Source organism: Lissotriton helveticus, chromosome 9 (genome assembly GCF_964261635.1).
Source record: "Lissotriton helveticus chromosome 9, aLisHel1.1, whole genome shotgun sequence".
Taxonomy (NCBI): domain Eukaryota; kingdom Metazoa; phylum Chordata; class Amphibia; order Caudata; family Salamandridae; genus Lissotriton; species Lissotriton helveticus.
In genome coordinates this window covers 556,876,211-556,890,807 of record NC_136070.1, presented here as the reverse complement: position 1 = coordinate 556,890,807, position 14,597 = coordinate 556,876,211, and the positions used below count along the sequence as shown (strand labels likewise).

General features: G+C 46.1%; 1 protein-coding gene across 1 annotated transcript in view; it reads left to right on the top strand.

Annotated features, from left to right (window-relative positions):
• Positions 1-14,597, top strand: part of ATL3 (atlastin GTPase 3) — a 264,191-nt gene that overhangs the window by 195,714 nt on the left and 53,880 nt on the right. The window contains exon 9 of the mRNA XM_078660453.1: positions 9,221-9,348. Within this exon, the coding sequence (XP_078516579.1) occupies positions 9,221-9,348 (128 nt within the window). The remainder of the gene's footprint in view (positions 1-9,220; positions 9,349-14,597) is intronic.

The window sequence follows — 14,597 nt, the reverse complement described above, 5'->3', positions numbered from 1 at the left end:
TGGATCTCCCCTTCAATGGAGAAGAATTATTTGGAAAACATATAGATGATACGCTGGAAAGTATCAAGAAGGATACTGATACTGCAAAGGCTCTGGGAACACTGCAGTACAGGAAAACCCCTTTTCGTAGCTCCAGGGGTAGAGGGCAATCCTCGTATAGGGGAGGATACCAACAAGGGAGATATTCCTCTTCTTATCAGTCCTCATCGCAGCCGTACCGTCAACAATATAACCAACGTCAGTCAGGAGGATACACAAAATCAACTCCAAGAGGACGTGGTGGACGCGGAAAGGACAACACCCGTCGCCAATGACGACCTCCATCTTCCGGCTCTGTCAGATGCTCCCCTGGGCGGAAAGATTGCTCACTATCTTCACAATTGGCGGACAATTACAACGGACCAGTGGGTCCTCAAAATAGTTCAATTCGGTCACACCCTAGAATTTTCTTCAGACGCCCCCTTGTACGCCACCGATGCACCAAAGAGCCAATCATCTGCATCAACTCCGGCAGGAGATTCGGGCAATGCTCCGAAAGGGAGCCATAGAACCGGTACCAAAATCCCAGGAAAACAAGGGGTTTTACTCCCGGTTTTTTCTTATCAAGAAAAACAAGCTCCAGTGGCGTCCCATTCTGGATCTCAGATCCTTAAACACCTATCTCAAGAAACAATCTTTCAGGATGGTATCCCTACAGGACATCCTTCCGTTATTAAACCCAGGAGATCATATGACCACATTGGACGCGTATTTCCACGTGCCAATACATCCTGACACAGGCAGTACCTTCGGTTCTGGGTAGCCGGAAAACATTACCAATTCAGGGTGCTGCCATTCGGCTTGAAGTCAGCGCCAAGAGTTTTCACGAAATGCCTGGCTCCAGTGGCGGCTGTGTTGAGGAAGCAAAAACATCAAATATTTCCTTACCTCGACGACTGGTTAGTCAAGGCACCATCAAAGACACAGGCCAGAGCGTCGACGCAAGCTTGCATAGACTTATTCGCCAATTTAGGATTGACTCTAAACGAGGGGAAGTCAAATCTCCACCCAGCAAGAGTGATCACATTTCTGGGAGCAATATTGGACACGGAATGCAACAAAGCGTTTCCCTCCGAGGAAAGACAGCTGAGGATTGTGTCCCTCTTCCAAGACTTGGGAAAAAGAAAGTCTCTTTCAGTCCGCAGGTACAAATCCTTGCTGGGCACAATGTCCTCTTGTATTCCACTGGTACCTTGCTGCAGGCTAAGGATGAGACCATGGCGCTGCCCCAAAAAGTTTCGGAGAGTGTGGGCAAAATGGAGACAATACCATGGATTGGAGTGAAGCCACAGAGAACCTAAGTGGGGGCCTCGGGGGGAGTGGCATGGCGACACAGGCCCAACGGAGGTGACTAGGGGAGGCAATGTCATAGACTGTATTATACAACTCAGGTATGACTAGTGTGTGATAATGCATCAGAAGAGGGTGGGGAGGACCTGGGGGGGGGAGGGGGGTGGAGGTGGGCATGGAGGTGGCTGTTTCGGGGATTGTTTTTCTCAGTTTTTATGTACCTACTATGAGTTTTGCTACAACCCTACGCTTTTTACTTGATTCATCTGGGATCCTCGGGCTCTAAAAACAGAAAAGTTGCGTAACTGCCGGGCATTGGCCGAATGTTGAAGCCAGCCCATGTACTTACCTTTCATTTGTGATACTTTTGATGCAACAATAAAAAGTGTTTATAAAAAAAAAAAGGATGAGACCATGGCAAGAACAGATCGATCTCCAATGGCGTCAGGCGGAGGGATCCTTCGACGATACAATAAAGGTGACACCAGTCATGCTGCAGGCAGCAAAGTGGTGGACGCAAAAGGCAAATGTGTCTCAAGGACTGACGTTTCTAGCAAGAGCAGCTCCGCTAGTGGTAACGACAGATGCGTCGTTAGAAGGATGGGGAGTTTTCCTTCAGGACCTTCAGGTCAGCGGCCGTTGGAAGGCAGAGGAGCAGCAATTACATATAAATCTGCTGGAACTCAGGGCGATACGCTTGGCATTACTGGCTTTTCTGCCAAGGATAAAAGGTGCGCCGGTGTTGTTAAGAACAGACAACACTAAGGCAATGCATTATGTAAACAAGCAAGGGGGAACAAGATCTCTCTCCCTGTCTCAGGAAGCCCAGGAGATTTGGGAATGGGCTATTCAGCAGGGAATATCATTGACAGCAGATTACCTCCCGGGGGATCAAAACGTCAAAGCAGATACTCTCAGCAGGCTGAAATCGTCCTGCCACGAAGGGAGCTAGACCAGGAGATCCTGGACAGCGTCTTTCGGAGATGGGGAACACCGACGGTGGACCTTTTCGCTACAAAGGAAAACAGAAAATGCCAGTACTTCGCAAGCTGGCTTCCCCAGAGGGATCTTGGGGAATGCGTTTTCCATGGCATGGTCCGGCATCTTTGCCTACGGTTTTCCTCCAATTCCTCTTCTCCCCCGCGTACTGGTGAAGATCAAGAAAGAGCCGTGCAGCCTGATCCTAGTAGCCCCGTGGTGGGCCAGACAACACTAGTTCACGGAACTACTGCTACTGTCGGAGGACCGTCCAATTCGGTTGCGCCTGATTCCATCGCTTCTGACAATGTCCAAGGGGCAGGTGCGCCATCCGGACCCGAAATCCTTGCGATTAGCAGCCTTTCTCCTGAACACTGTGAGTTTAGCCATCTGAACATCTCACATGAATGTAGGGAGATCCTGTCCAAGGCCAGAGCGGAGAGTACCAACAAAACCTACAGAATGAAATGGAAGACGTTTTGTCTGTGGTGTAAGAGGCATGATGTTCACCCTCTTACTGCTGCACCTCATCAAATTATACCTTACATTCTGCTGTTAGCAAAGTCAGGATTAGCACACACCTCCATCAAGGTGCATTTGCTGCGTTATCCCGCTACAGGAGGTCATAGTCAGGCCCATCTTTATGGTCCTCAAGGATTATCAAACAATTCATGAAAGGGATATTCAGAGTCTTTCCACCAGTAAAGCCTCCACCACCTTTATGGAATCTGAATATTGTACTCTCCCAATTGATGAAGCCACCATTTGAACCGATACACAGGGCAGACCTGAAGTTCTTGTCCAGGAAAGTGGCTCTTCTCATTGCATTGACTTCAGCGAGAAGAGTAGGTGAACTACAAGCGCTCACGATTCAGGAGCCTTTCTTGCAATTTCAAGAGGATAAAATGATTCTGAGGACAAACCCGAAGTTCATTCCGAAGGTGCCAACTGATTTTCATTTAAACGAACCATTGGTGCTGAAGCTTTTCTTTCCTCATCCATCAACAGCGGCAGAAAGAGTATTACACTCGCTGGACGTTCAGAGATGTATGAAATTTTACTTGAAAGAAACTAAGGCGTTTCGCAAGTCTTCCCAGTTATTCATCGCCTTCAGCGCTCCCAGGAAAGGTTTCCCGCTGTCAAAGAGGGGAATTGCCAGATGGATTTCCAGTGCAATTGTCTACTGTCATCAAGCTGCTGGAAAGCCTTTGAATGCACGAGTCCGTGCCCATTCCACGAGGGCAGTGGCCACACCCACTGCGTTGTTTGGAGGAGTGCCAATCCAGGATATCTGCAGAGCAGCAACCTGGGCATCTACGCACACCTTCACCAGGCATTACTGCTTGGAGGCAGCCGCAGAATCGGATGCGGCGGTGGGAGAGGCGGTACTGCAGAATATCATCCAGTAACGGTGAGCCTTTCTTGCATCCCTCCATCCATAATTTCTTTTGTTTACAAAGTCACATTTTATATAAGTATGTATATGAGATTATGCTTCATTTTCTAATGGTATTGCATGATTATGTAATGTATCAGGAAAATGTGCTTTGTTTTTTCACTGCTCGCTATTCTGATTCAGGCATGTGAATCTATGAAAGTTCCAATACTGGAGTAAGAAAACAAGTTACTTACCTGTAACTTTAGTTCTCCAGTATTGGAATCTTTCATAGATTCACATGCACCCACCCTCCTCCCCTAAGAGGCTCACCTCGGATTTAGCACAAGAAGTGTGTTATATGCTTAAGTGCCCGAAAAATCTGAGGGGCAGAAGGTTCTCTCAGGAGTGTCCTGGAGGGTGAGGAGCTCTGATTGGTTCAGGGAAAAGTTTGGGCCTTTTTTACATAACAAAGGCTATGGGTTGCAAAAGGGAAATGGGGCTAGGCCTCTTTTCAGTTTGCTATACTACTAAGCACTGCTTTTTTATATACCGGAGACTCCCGTCTCGACGACTGGGAATGATTCAGGCATGTGAATCTATGAAAGATTCCAATACTGGAGAACTAAAGTTACAGGTAAGTAACTTGTTTTTTTCCCCACCCTGGCTTTCACTGTGACCCGCAATCTCTCACTGCTACACCAATGCGCATGCATCAGACATCATGATTCTATAGGAGGGGTAAATTAATGTTTCCAAAAATGTTCAAGTGTTACCCTTCCTGCTTATGCCCATACATGGGTTTCCGCTATGCTCTCTAGGATGGCCCAGGAGAATAACTGTAATGTTTAGTGGTAGTATCACACCTGTCACAGATTTTGAGAGTCTTTAGTTCTGTCTTAAAGGTTCTGACCCGCGGGCTTGTGTACTAGATATGAAGCAATGTACCCCCTCCCCACCCCCCATCTAGCAACTCCACCAGCACAAGAGCGAACTCTGCAACATCTTCCTCTACTGAACAGGGTTAGTCACCAACAAGTCAAGATCTTGTATGTATTTTCTTTTTATTGGGTTCAAATCGAGACCTTTGTAGCTCTTGCCCAAATGTCCCACTACTCCTCCTCTAATAAAGCATGTTTTAAGTCCTCCTCCAATTGCTGCTTATAACTATACCAGACCTGTGTGTGATTTAAGCCATGGGTCGAGTGTATATGTGAAATGCCTTTTCTTGTGGAAGCCTTTAGACCTATGGTCTCAATTCGAGTCAATTCCCTGCACCCTTCGGGCATCTTGCACCTGTTCCTGCCCAATGTAGTACCTGTGTCTGAAGTAGTATCTGTATTGGAGGCAAGAAAGGTCTGTACATTCTACTCTTGTTGGGTGTTCCAGCTTGTTTAGAAAAGTCCCCCGACCTTTGAGGACTCCATCACTTCCTATTCAGGAACAGAGGGTCATTCAAACTTGGCTGGTAATTTGGTTTACAGCTGAGGGGGAAGTCAGTGGGGACAGGCGTGTAGTTGCCTTGATCCGTTTGACCAGACCATCCCTAGTGTGTGAAAAAAGATTTTGTACAATACAGTAGGGTATCCGGTTCAGTTCTGTAATGTGAAGGCAGCTATCAAATACATTGAATCAGAACTGAGGTGAAGCCTCCTCCACCCCAAACATTGCTTTTGTCTCATGAGTCCCATCCATTCCAATGCCGGATGGATTTGTGCTGACACAATATAATGTGACACATCTGAGTAATCCTATGCCATCCTCTAGTGTTTTTTTTCAATTTTTATTTTTATTTGAGTTTAGCTGTTCTTGGTTCTTTGTTACCCCATGTAAAGCTTTAGGAGGGGGGGCAGGATGTCTTTGAGTACAGCCTTGGGAAAGCATAGCATGAGTGTCTGAACCAGATAGAGGAAACTGTGGAAGAAATTCATTTTGACACTATTGATACTGCTGAGTCAAGATAGGTCCAGTCTTTGCCAATGGTAAAGATCCTAAAGGAGTGTAAGATTGTATCCAGGAAGGGCAGGATATTACAGGTATAGAGAGCAGAACAAACCCCCAGAATTCTAACTCTTGGGTATTGAATGAGGATCTCCGAAAATTGTAAGCAACCACGCAATAGGTGCACTTGCCATAGGTGACCATGATTGGCCACCCCCTTTTCCAGTGCTTCGGAGTTGTTGATTTTGAAACCGTACTCTTCAGACAAGAACTCTGTCTCCACAACCAAAGCTAGTATTACTTGTTCCATTAAGAAACACACACTATCATATGCAAAGAGGACACACTTGCATGTCCCTGAATTTATGGTGAATCGTCTTATAGCCTGGTTCCAATTGATTCTGTGATTCCCTGTCTCCGTTACTAACAGCACAGATCAGGGGTGACCATGGACGTCGCTGTCTTGTGCTTCTCGCCTATGGAATCTGTTGTGTAAAGTTGGTATTCATCTTAACTCGCGCAGTTGGCTTCATAGAGACTTATTTTTTCCTGTCTTTTAACAGACCGAAAGACATTTTGGACAAGGTTTTGATGAGGAAGCGCCAGTTTACTCGATCAAAGGCTTGTCTTTATCAAGCTTTCCATGTCGTTTTGTTGCCAAACAAATAAAGTCCATGACCTTAGGCTTTACCATCAGAGGCACAAGTTACACCTGGTACCTCTCCAAATAGAGTTCTTCCTAGGGTCAGCCCTGAACTCGGTAACAGGCAAAGCCTACCTCAGCCATCAGTGTGTCATGGCTTTCCAACAGCTTGTCCCTCTTTTTTCAGCCAAATTGTCATCTACTAAGAATAGTGATGTACCTTCTCTGGATATTGCCCCATGCCAGACTGTATATACACCTGTTGAAACAGTGCCTTGCAGCACAACGGTCCCAAGTGGAGGGTCACATAGAGGATCTAGTGTTGATAAAGACCAGAGTTCATCGCTCTCTGTATTGGTGGAACAGCAACAAACAAGGCCAGCCTTTTAAAGACCCTTTACCACAGGTCACCATCACCACATATGCATCACAAGCAAGGTGAGGAGACCTCTCATCCTCACAGTAGTACAAATGTTGTGGACCCCTCAACAGCAGGGGTTCCCACATCAAATACCCAGAACTCCTAGTCAGACAGTAATCCAACTAGTCTTCAGAGCCTTCTCTCCACAGAAACCGGGGCAAGTAGTCTTAGTTTGACTGGACATCATGACACCGATGTACTGCCTGCAGAAGCAAGGCTGCATCACTCTCAACACCTCCCCCTTTCAGCCCAAACATATTGCCCCAGGGCCATCCGCCACCGCATCCACATGATCGCAAAGTACTTCCAAGGGATGGGCAACGTCCCAATAGACCTGCTCAGCTTGTCACACCAAGAAGTTCACAGATATACACTCAATTCTTTAGTTCTGAACAGCTACTTTAAACTCTAGGGAACCCCACAAATAGACCTGCTTGCCATCCCAGAGAACACAAAAATACCCAGATTTTGCCTTCAGGTTCTCACAGTCAATGGGAAACACACTATGGATGAACTGGTCAGTGGTATATGTTTATACTTTCCCACCTCTTCTGCTCCTTCCACTAGTGGTGCGTAAGATGTGGCAAATATGCCAGATAATCCTCATTAACCTCTGCGAGACGCTCCTCACCAGACTAGACCATCTCACCATGAACCAGGGCCAGATCAGACATCCAGACCTCATACAGCTTAGCCAAGCAATTTGGCACCTGAAATCCTACAGTTCAGCTATTTTCGCCTCCCACATAAGTTCATGGACAGCTTCATGGAAGCATGCAATCAGACTACTCGAGCTTGATATGTGGCAAAATGGAAGAGGTTTGTTCATTACTGAATCCCGATATACATAGATCCATTAAAACCTGCTTTGTAGGACTTTATATGCTACTTCCTTCATTTCAACAGTCTGGGTAAGCCCATACCTCCTTAGATTTCATTTAGCAGCCATACTGCTTACATGCAGAATAGTGAACATCCTACCCTATTCCTTATACCAGTCATCAAGGCGTTCATGGAGTGTCTTGAAAGGGTAATTCCCACAAGGTTGCCTCCAGTCCCTCAATGGAATATCAATATTATCCTCACTAAACTCTTGGGCTCCCATTTGAGCCAATGCATTCCTGCACCTTCCATTACTTCTCCTAGAAAGTTGCAATCCTAGTGGCTATAACTTCACTCAAGCATATTGGTGAATTGCAAGTACTTCAAATGCAGGAACTCCTTTATCCAGGTCCACAACCACAGGGCAGTACTACTGACCAACCCAAAATGTCTGTCTAAGATGGCTCCACCTTTTCATCTCTACCAAACCATAGAACTATGTTCAACAACCAGAATCAGTGCAGAGAGAGCCCTTCACACTTCAGATGGGACCAAACCCGTTCGTAAGGCAGACCTGCTGTTTGTGGCATTTAGTAACCCCCAGAAAGGTCAGTCTATTTCAAAAGCAGCAATTGCCAGACGAATAGTCTGGTGTATCTAGAAGTGTCGCCTTAAAGACCAGAGAGTACCCCATGTACCTCCCAGGGCCCACACTACACAAAAGGAGGCTGCCATGATGGCCTTCCTTTGAAACATTCAACTAGCTCACATCTGTAAGGCATCTACTTGGTCAACCCCACACATATTTACTAAGCACTACTGTGTGAATGGTCTTGCTAGGCAGCAAGCTCTAGTTGGCCAGCCGGCCCTAAGGATCTTTCTTCAAACATCTAATGCATCCAGACTACCCACTGTTTATACGGAGAGTCTGCTTTACAGTCTACGCATAGTATGTGTATCTACACTAGCACGTGCTACGAACAGAAAATGTTGTGAACCCTATAAGCATCTGTTCCATCTGTTGCATGTACGGGGTAGATTCAGATGTGTCAAACCCTCCTCCCCGGAAATGTGTGGCTCCAGTTGCAGATCTTTCTCCTTTTCTTGTCCTTTCAATGCCTATTTCTCTAGCAGTGTACATGTGCACCCCTTGTTCCTGCCACTTCATTATGCTTTCATCCGCTGAGCAAAAAACAAACCGGCTAATATGGAGTCAGCGCTCATGTAAATGACCGCATAAGCAGGAGTCACCAGGTACCGTGTGAATCAAAACACTTTTTCGAAGAAAAACAAGTTGCAAATGTCCAAGCCCGAAACAAGATGGCAGGATCATGTAGAGCATGTGAATTCACAGCATCATATGCTACTAACAGATGCTTAGAGGGTAAGTAATATTTTCCTATACGTAAAGAAAGGCTTTCACCAGATTGGTTTCAACCGTCTGGTGAAAGCCTTTCAAAGTGAAAAAAATGGCAGAACCAGTTTGTCAAACGAAAATTGTCAGAACCAATTTCCTCAAGTTGGGGTTTCACCAAATACATGTAAAACCTTTTATACAAGTATTTGACCTAATAGACAACTCTTCTAATGTGCCAGTGCAGGCCCAATGCTTTCCGGCACTGGTACACAAAGATGTGCTCGTTCACCCAGCCAGTTTCTGTTGTAGTAAAGGGTCTGGTGTCATTCTGTCCCGTCTCTTTCTTGTGTGCAGACATTGCAGACGAATTTAAGGAAGAACTCCAGCAGCTCATCCCATTTGTGCTTGACTCTAGCAGCTTGATGGAGAAGGAGATCAACGGGTCGAAGGTAACCTGCAGAGGACTGCTGGAGTACTTTAAGGTGTGTATTGTTCCGTTTTTTTGTAAGTCTTCAAAAGTTTTATGAGTCAGTTTTCTTTTTGGGAAAACCTGAGGGATGAGATAGTGAGTCATAAGGTTGTGTTAAAATTCCATGCACTGTCGTCTCTTCACAAACTTCCCTTTGTTTCATGTCGAGATGCAATTCTGTAATATTAAAGATAATAACTATCACAGTTACATAAGGCATTCTCCAATATAAGTTGCATGAAGGCACCATTAATGCTGGTGGTGATACCTAATTGAATTATATTTGTTTTGTGGACCATGGAAGTTTGAGATTTTGAAATGACCTATCAAGTTAGACCTGTGTCTAGCTCTGGTTTTATGGAAAATCTCACAATAGCACATTCAAGCATGCAGCAGAACTTTGACTTTAGCCTGGGGCATTGCACACCACATCAGTAGTTGATTTTTTTTCTTCTGAAATACTAAGGATAATGGTTTTGTTGCTGGGCCGTATGACTTGCTTGTAGTCTAACTTGTTACTCAAGCAACATCATATACATCTCTCTGTCAGCTTTATTGGCATCACATACAGTCAGGAATGTTGCTCCTCATTCTAATTAACATCTGGTTAAAGGCTCTTAAAATTGGTGCAGATTGCCATTGCCTACAGTACTGATATTTTTAAGAAAAAGTGATGACAGGATTTTGATGCATTTCAGTGTGGGATTTTATTTATTGTGTGCGTTACCAATATTTTTGTAGGACTGACTTATCCACATAGGCGTTGCACAGGACCCCTACTTTTGCAGCGTAGGTAGTCAATAAAAAAATACTCCTGCCTTGTGCATTAAGAACAGTCTACCTGAATATATCATAAAGATAATCTGGAAGAACAGAAGGTTCAGAGATATTACGTTACAGGAAAGAGACTTCCAAAATCTTGTAGTGAAATAGAAGGTATAAAGACATTTGTGAAACCGCTTCATGGAAGCACCATATTTGAAGGGGCTTGTAGAATAGCTCTTATTTAGTATCCTTTTAAGCCACTATTGATTGTTGCCTCTGGTGTTGGGTTTGCAGTGTTGCCTTTGTTTAATAGAAGTGATATTCTGGAATGCATGTTTAGATTTGCGTACTAAAAATCAGGTACTCGGAGTGGGTGATTTGCGGATGGGGTGGGCAGAAGCACTAGGGTGTTGGCTCTGCTGTTTGTGTCAGATTGAGAATTTTAACCACAGATTCCTTACCTTAGATTCTTCAGTATTGGGGTGTCTTTCATAGATTCACATGCCTGAATCATTCCCCGTCGTCGGAGTGGGAGTCCCACGGTACATAAAAAAGCAATAATATGCCATAATTACATAGAAACAACCTGGTAAAACCAACCAGGAAGTAAAGTCGCCCAAGCTACAGGAGAAATAACCTCCACATCCATGACTATCCTAGTCATTTTGTATAGTCCAAACTGCAGCCAATCAGGCTTTTTAAGGAAGACCCCCACAAGAAGTGCATCTACTGCCTGTACCCTGACCACCAGGTGAAGGACTGCAAGATTTGTAGGACCTTCCCTCAGAAGACCCTCTGTGACAGGGAACGCACCTGCTTTTGTGGCTACAAAAGCTAAAGGATCAGGATCATCCTGTTTCAGAGGTAGGCAATATTGCCTCTGGGTCTACCTCAGCCTCTAGAAAGAGAGCTGCAGAGGAGGTACTTTCTTCTCCTGGGGCTAAGGTTGCTAGGAAGCAGCAACGTACTAAGGGGTCTGAGAGGCCTTCCACATCTAAGGCTACTCCCCCTACTAAGGAAAAAGTTGGGTTATCCACGCCCCGAGAAGATCAACCCAAAAGTTACCTCAAAAATCTTCTGAGAAGACTTTACCTCAGAAATCGACCCTGCCGTCGACGGTGCCTCAGTCAACTTCTTCGTCGACCAGGATTCCAGTCAGCGCTACTTCAACGTCTACGGTAACTTTTACCTCTCCTAAGCCGGACATGATTATGTCAACAGCGTCTTCACCGTCGATTTGGTCTATGTATCCGTCAGACCTATCTCGTCGACGACAGAGTCTTCATCTGCTGTCGTCAGCGGCTCGACGACGAGCAAGCTGAAGAAAATTCCGTCGACATTAGCTTCGTCGACGTCACCGTCGACGGTTGCCTTACTGTCGACGAAGAAAGCATCGTCAACGGGCTCGGCGACGATTGCCTCACCGTCGACGGAGAAACCACCATCGACCAAGCCATCACCGTCGACGAGGACATCATCGTCGACGAAGCCACTGCCATCGACGAAGCCACCACCGTCGACAAAGCCACCACCGTCGACAAAGCCACCGCCGTCGACGGAGCAACCGCCGTCGACGAAAGCAACTTTATCGTCGACGAGCCCTGTGATGGGGCCTCCGTCAACGCCGCAACTATCCTCATGTTACCACCATGCAGGTCTGGTCGCCGTCTACGGTGTTTACATCCGCACCAAAGCCTTCTTTGCTTCAAAGGCGAGGTTCAAACTTGGAACCTTTATCTCCTCTACACTTGTCACCTCAAGTTCCAGACAAGTTACTGGATTCTGATGAAAGCGAGGAGGATTCCGTGATTGAGGAAAGGTTTGGGACAGCAACAAGTCCTTCGGAATTAAATATTAAATATCAGGAGAATAAATAGGAAGATCTGTATTTACCTGAGCACGTGACGTCGCCTGTGGCTAATGTTTCTTCAGCTCAAGTGCCCATAGCATTGCTTACAAACCTGCAGAGCATGCTGGATGATTATTACAGGCGTTTTCCTCCATCGGAGTCAGCAAGCTCTGTACCTCCTACTCCAGTAGTTCAAACGCCTGTTCTGGATTTTCAGACCCCCGAAGTCTCCTCCACCTACAACGTCCAATCAACCGGACGAGCAGCATTCTTCTGATGAAGAAGAAAGGGAAGAAGGAGAAGTGGATGATAGCTCCTTGATGTCAGAGTGGGATGATTATCAGGTGCAAACTCCTTCTCCTCCACCACCGGCTACCGCTGATTCACCTCCAGTGAATGTAGGTGGTTTTCACCTTTTAATGGAACGGGCTACAAAATGCTTCTATATTGAAATGGAACATACAGAGCAGGAGTGCTTTTTGTATGATTTTATAAAGACCAGCCGAGGAAGCAATCAAAGTCTATTCCAATCATAGCATTTATCTGGAAGGAGGGAATTAAAGTTATGTCTACTCCGGCTTCCATACCTCCAGCCCAGCCAAGAATTGATAAGAAATATAAGGCTCCTGGTAAGTCCCCAGCTTGCCTTGTGGGGTACCCGAAGTTGAATTCAGTAATTGTACAGGCTGCGCAGAAAAGATCAAGGAACCCTTCTTCTCCAATCGCAGCCCCTCCAGATAGGGATGGCAGGCGTTTGGATGCTATTGGAAAGCGAGTTTCAACTATGGCAGCTACCACGGTCCGAGCCGCCTACTCACTGGCCATCCTGGGCAGATATGACCGCCAAATGTGGTCAGATATCGCGCCAAATGTTAATTTGCTGCCAGAACCTTCCAAGTCCGAAGCTCTAAAAGTTCTACAGGAAGGAGAAAGAATATCAGCAGAGATAATTGATTCTGCAGTTGACGTAACCTCAACTGGCTTCAGGCAATTAGCAGGGGCTGCCGTCTTACGCAGGCATGGTTGGCTTGAGTCCACTTCGTTCCGCCAAGAGGTCCAGGCCAAGGTATTGGACATGCCTTACGACGGAGAGCATCTGTTTGGTCCGCAAGTGGAAGAAGCACTGCAGACAATCAAGAAGGACACGAAGGCGGCTAGATCCCTGGGCACCCTACAATTTCGTAAGCCGCCCTTTCGAGGCGCGAGAGGACGGAGATCGTTCTCTAACAGGGGAGGATATAGTCAACATTCCTCCTACAGGCAGGGAAATCAACGATACCAAGGCCAACGTTATCAGTCCTACGGTCAGCGCAACACCAATTACTCCCAGAACAAGAGAGAACCTGCTTATCGCGGAAAGGATAAACGGCAATGAGCCTTGTCACCTGCCACCTCTTCTACCGCAATCTCACGAAAAAATTGGAGGACAAATATCGAAATTCTACTAAAAATGGTTATCGATAACATTGGACAGGTGGGTCCTGGTCATTGTGTCCAAGGGCCATGCCCTCGAATTCGAAAAGTTTCCTCCAAACATTTCCCCAAAGGGCCCACCTCCAACTCATCTCAAGGAGCTGTTTTCCCAAATCAATTTGATGTTAAAAAAAAGGAGCGATCGAAAAAGTTCCTCAGCATCTGAGAGGAATGGGATTCTATTCCAGATTCTTTCTAGTAAAGAAAAAGTCAGGAGAATGGCGTCCAATTCTAGATCTCCGTGCTTTAAACAAATTTCTGAAAAGGCTGACATTCCGAATGCTGTCGCTACAGGAAATATTGCATCTTCTATCAGCGGGAGACTACATGGCGACCTTGGATCTCCAAGATGCATATTTCCACATCCCCATCTTACCTCGTCACAGAAAGTTTCTGCGATTCAGAGTGGCTGGCAGGGATCATCAGTTCAGGGTCCTTCCCTTTGGACTACGCTCAGCACCCAGGGTATTTACAAAAGTCCTGGCGCCGGTAGCAGCACACCTCCGGCTGAAGGGAATACAAATTTTTCCTTACTTAGACGATTGCCTTATCAAGGCCAATTCTTACGCAGACGCCGACAACCAGTTACATCGGTGTCTGATTCTCTTTCAGTCTCTGGGTCTGTCCATCAACGTCAGCAAATCTCAGTTAGTTCCATCCCAAAGACAAGCCTTCTTGGGAGCGACACTGGACACTCAGCGGCTCCAAGCGATTGTATCGGACGAAAGACAAAGAAAGATACAAAACATGGCTCGGAATCTACTTTTAAGAAAGTCAATTTCTGTCCGACACTTCAAATCCTTTCTGGGGATGGTATCGTCTTGCATTCCCTTGATACCAAATTGCAGTGTCAGAATGAGACCTCTTCAGGAAGAACTCAGCCGGCAATGGTTGCAGGTCTCAGGCTTATTCGAGGATCTCATCCAGATCACCCCTCGCATGAGAGGTGCCCTTCTCTGGTGGACACAGAGAAAGAATTTGAAACAAGGTTGTGCGTTCCTTCAGGACGCTCCAACCTTTACAATTACCACAGACTCATCCCTCGAAGGATGGGAAGCTCATCTTCAGGGACTAACAATCAGCGGCAAGTGGATTCCTCAGCAGAAGCAATGGCACATCAATCTGTTAGAACTCAGAGCCATTTTCCTAGCCCTCAAGGCCTTTAGCGCAGTCGT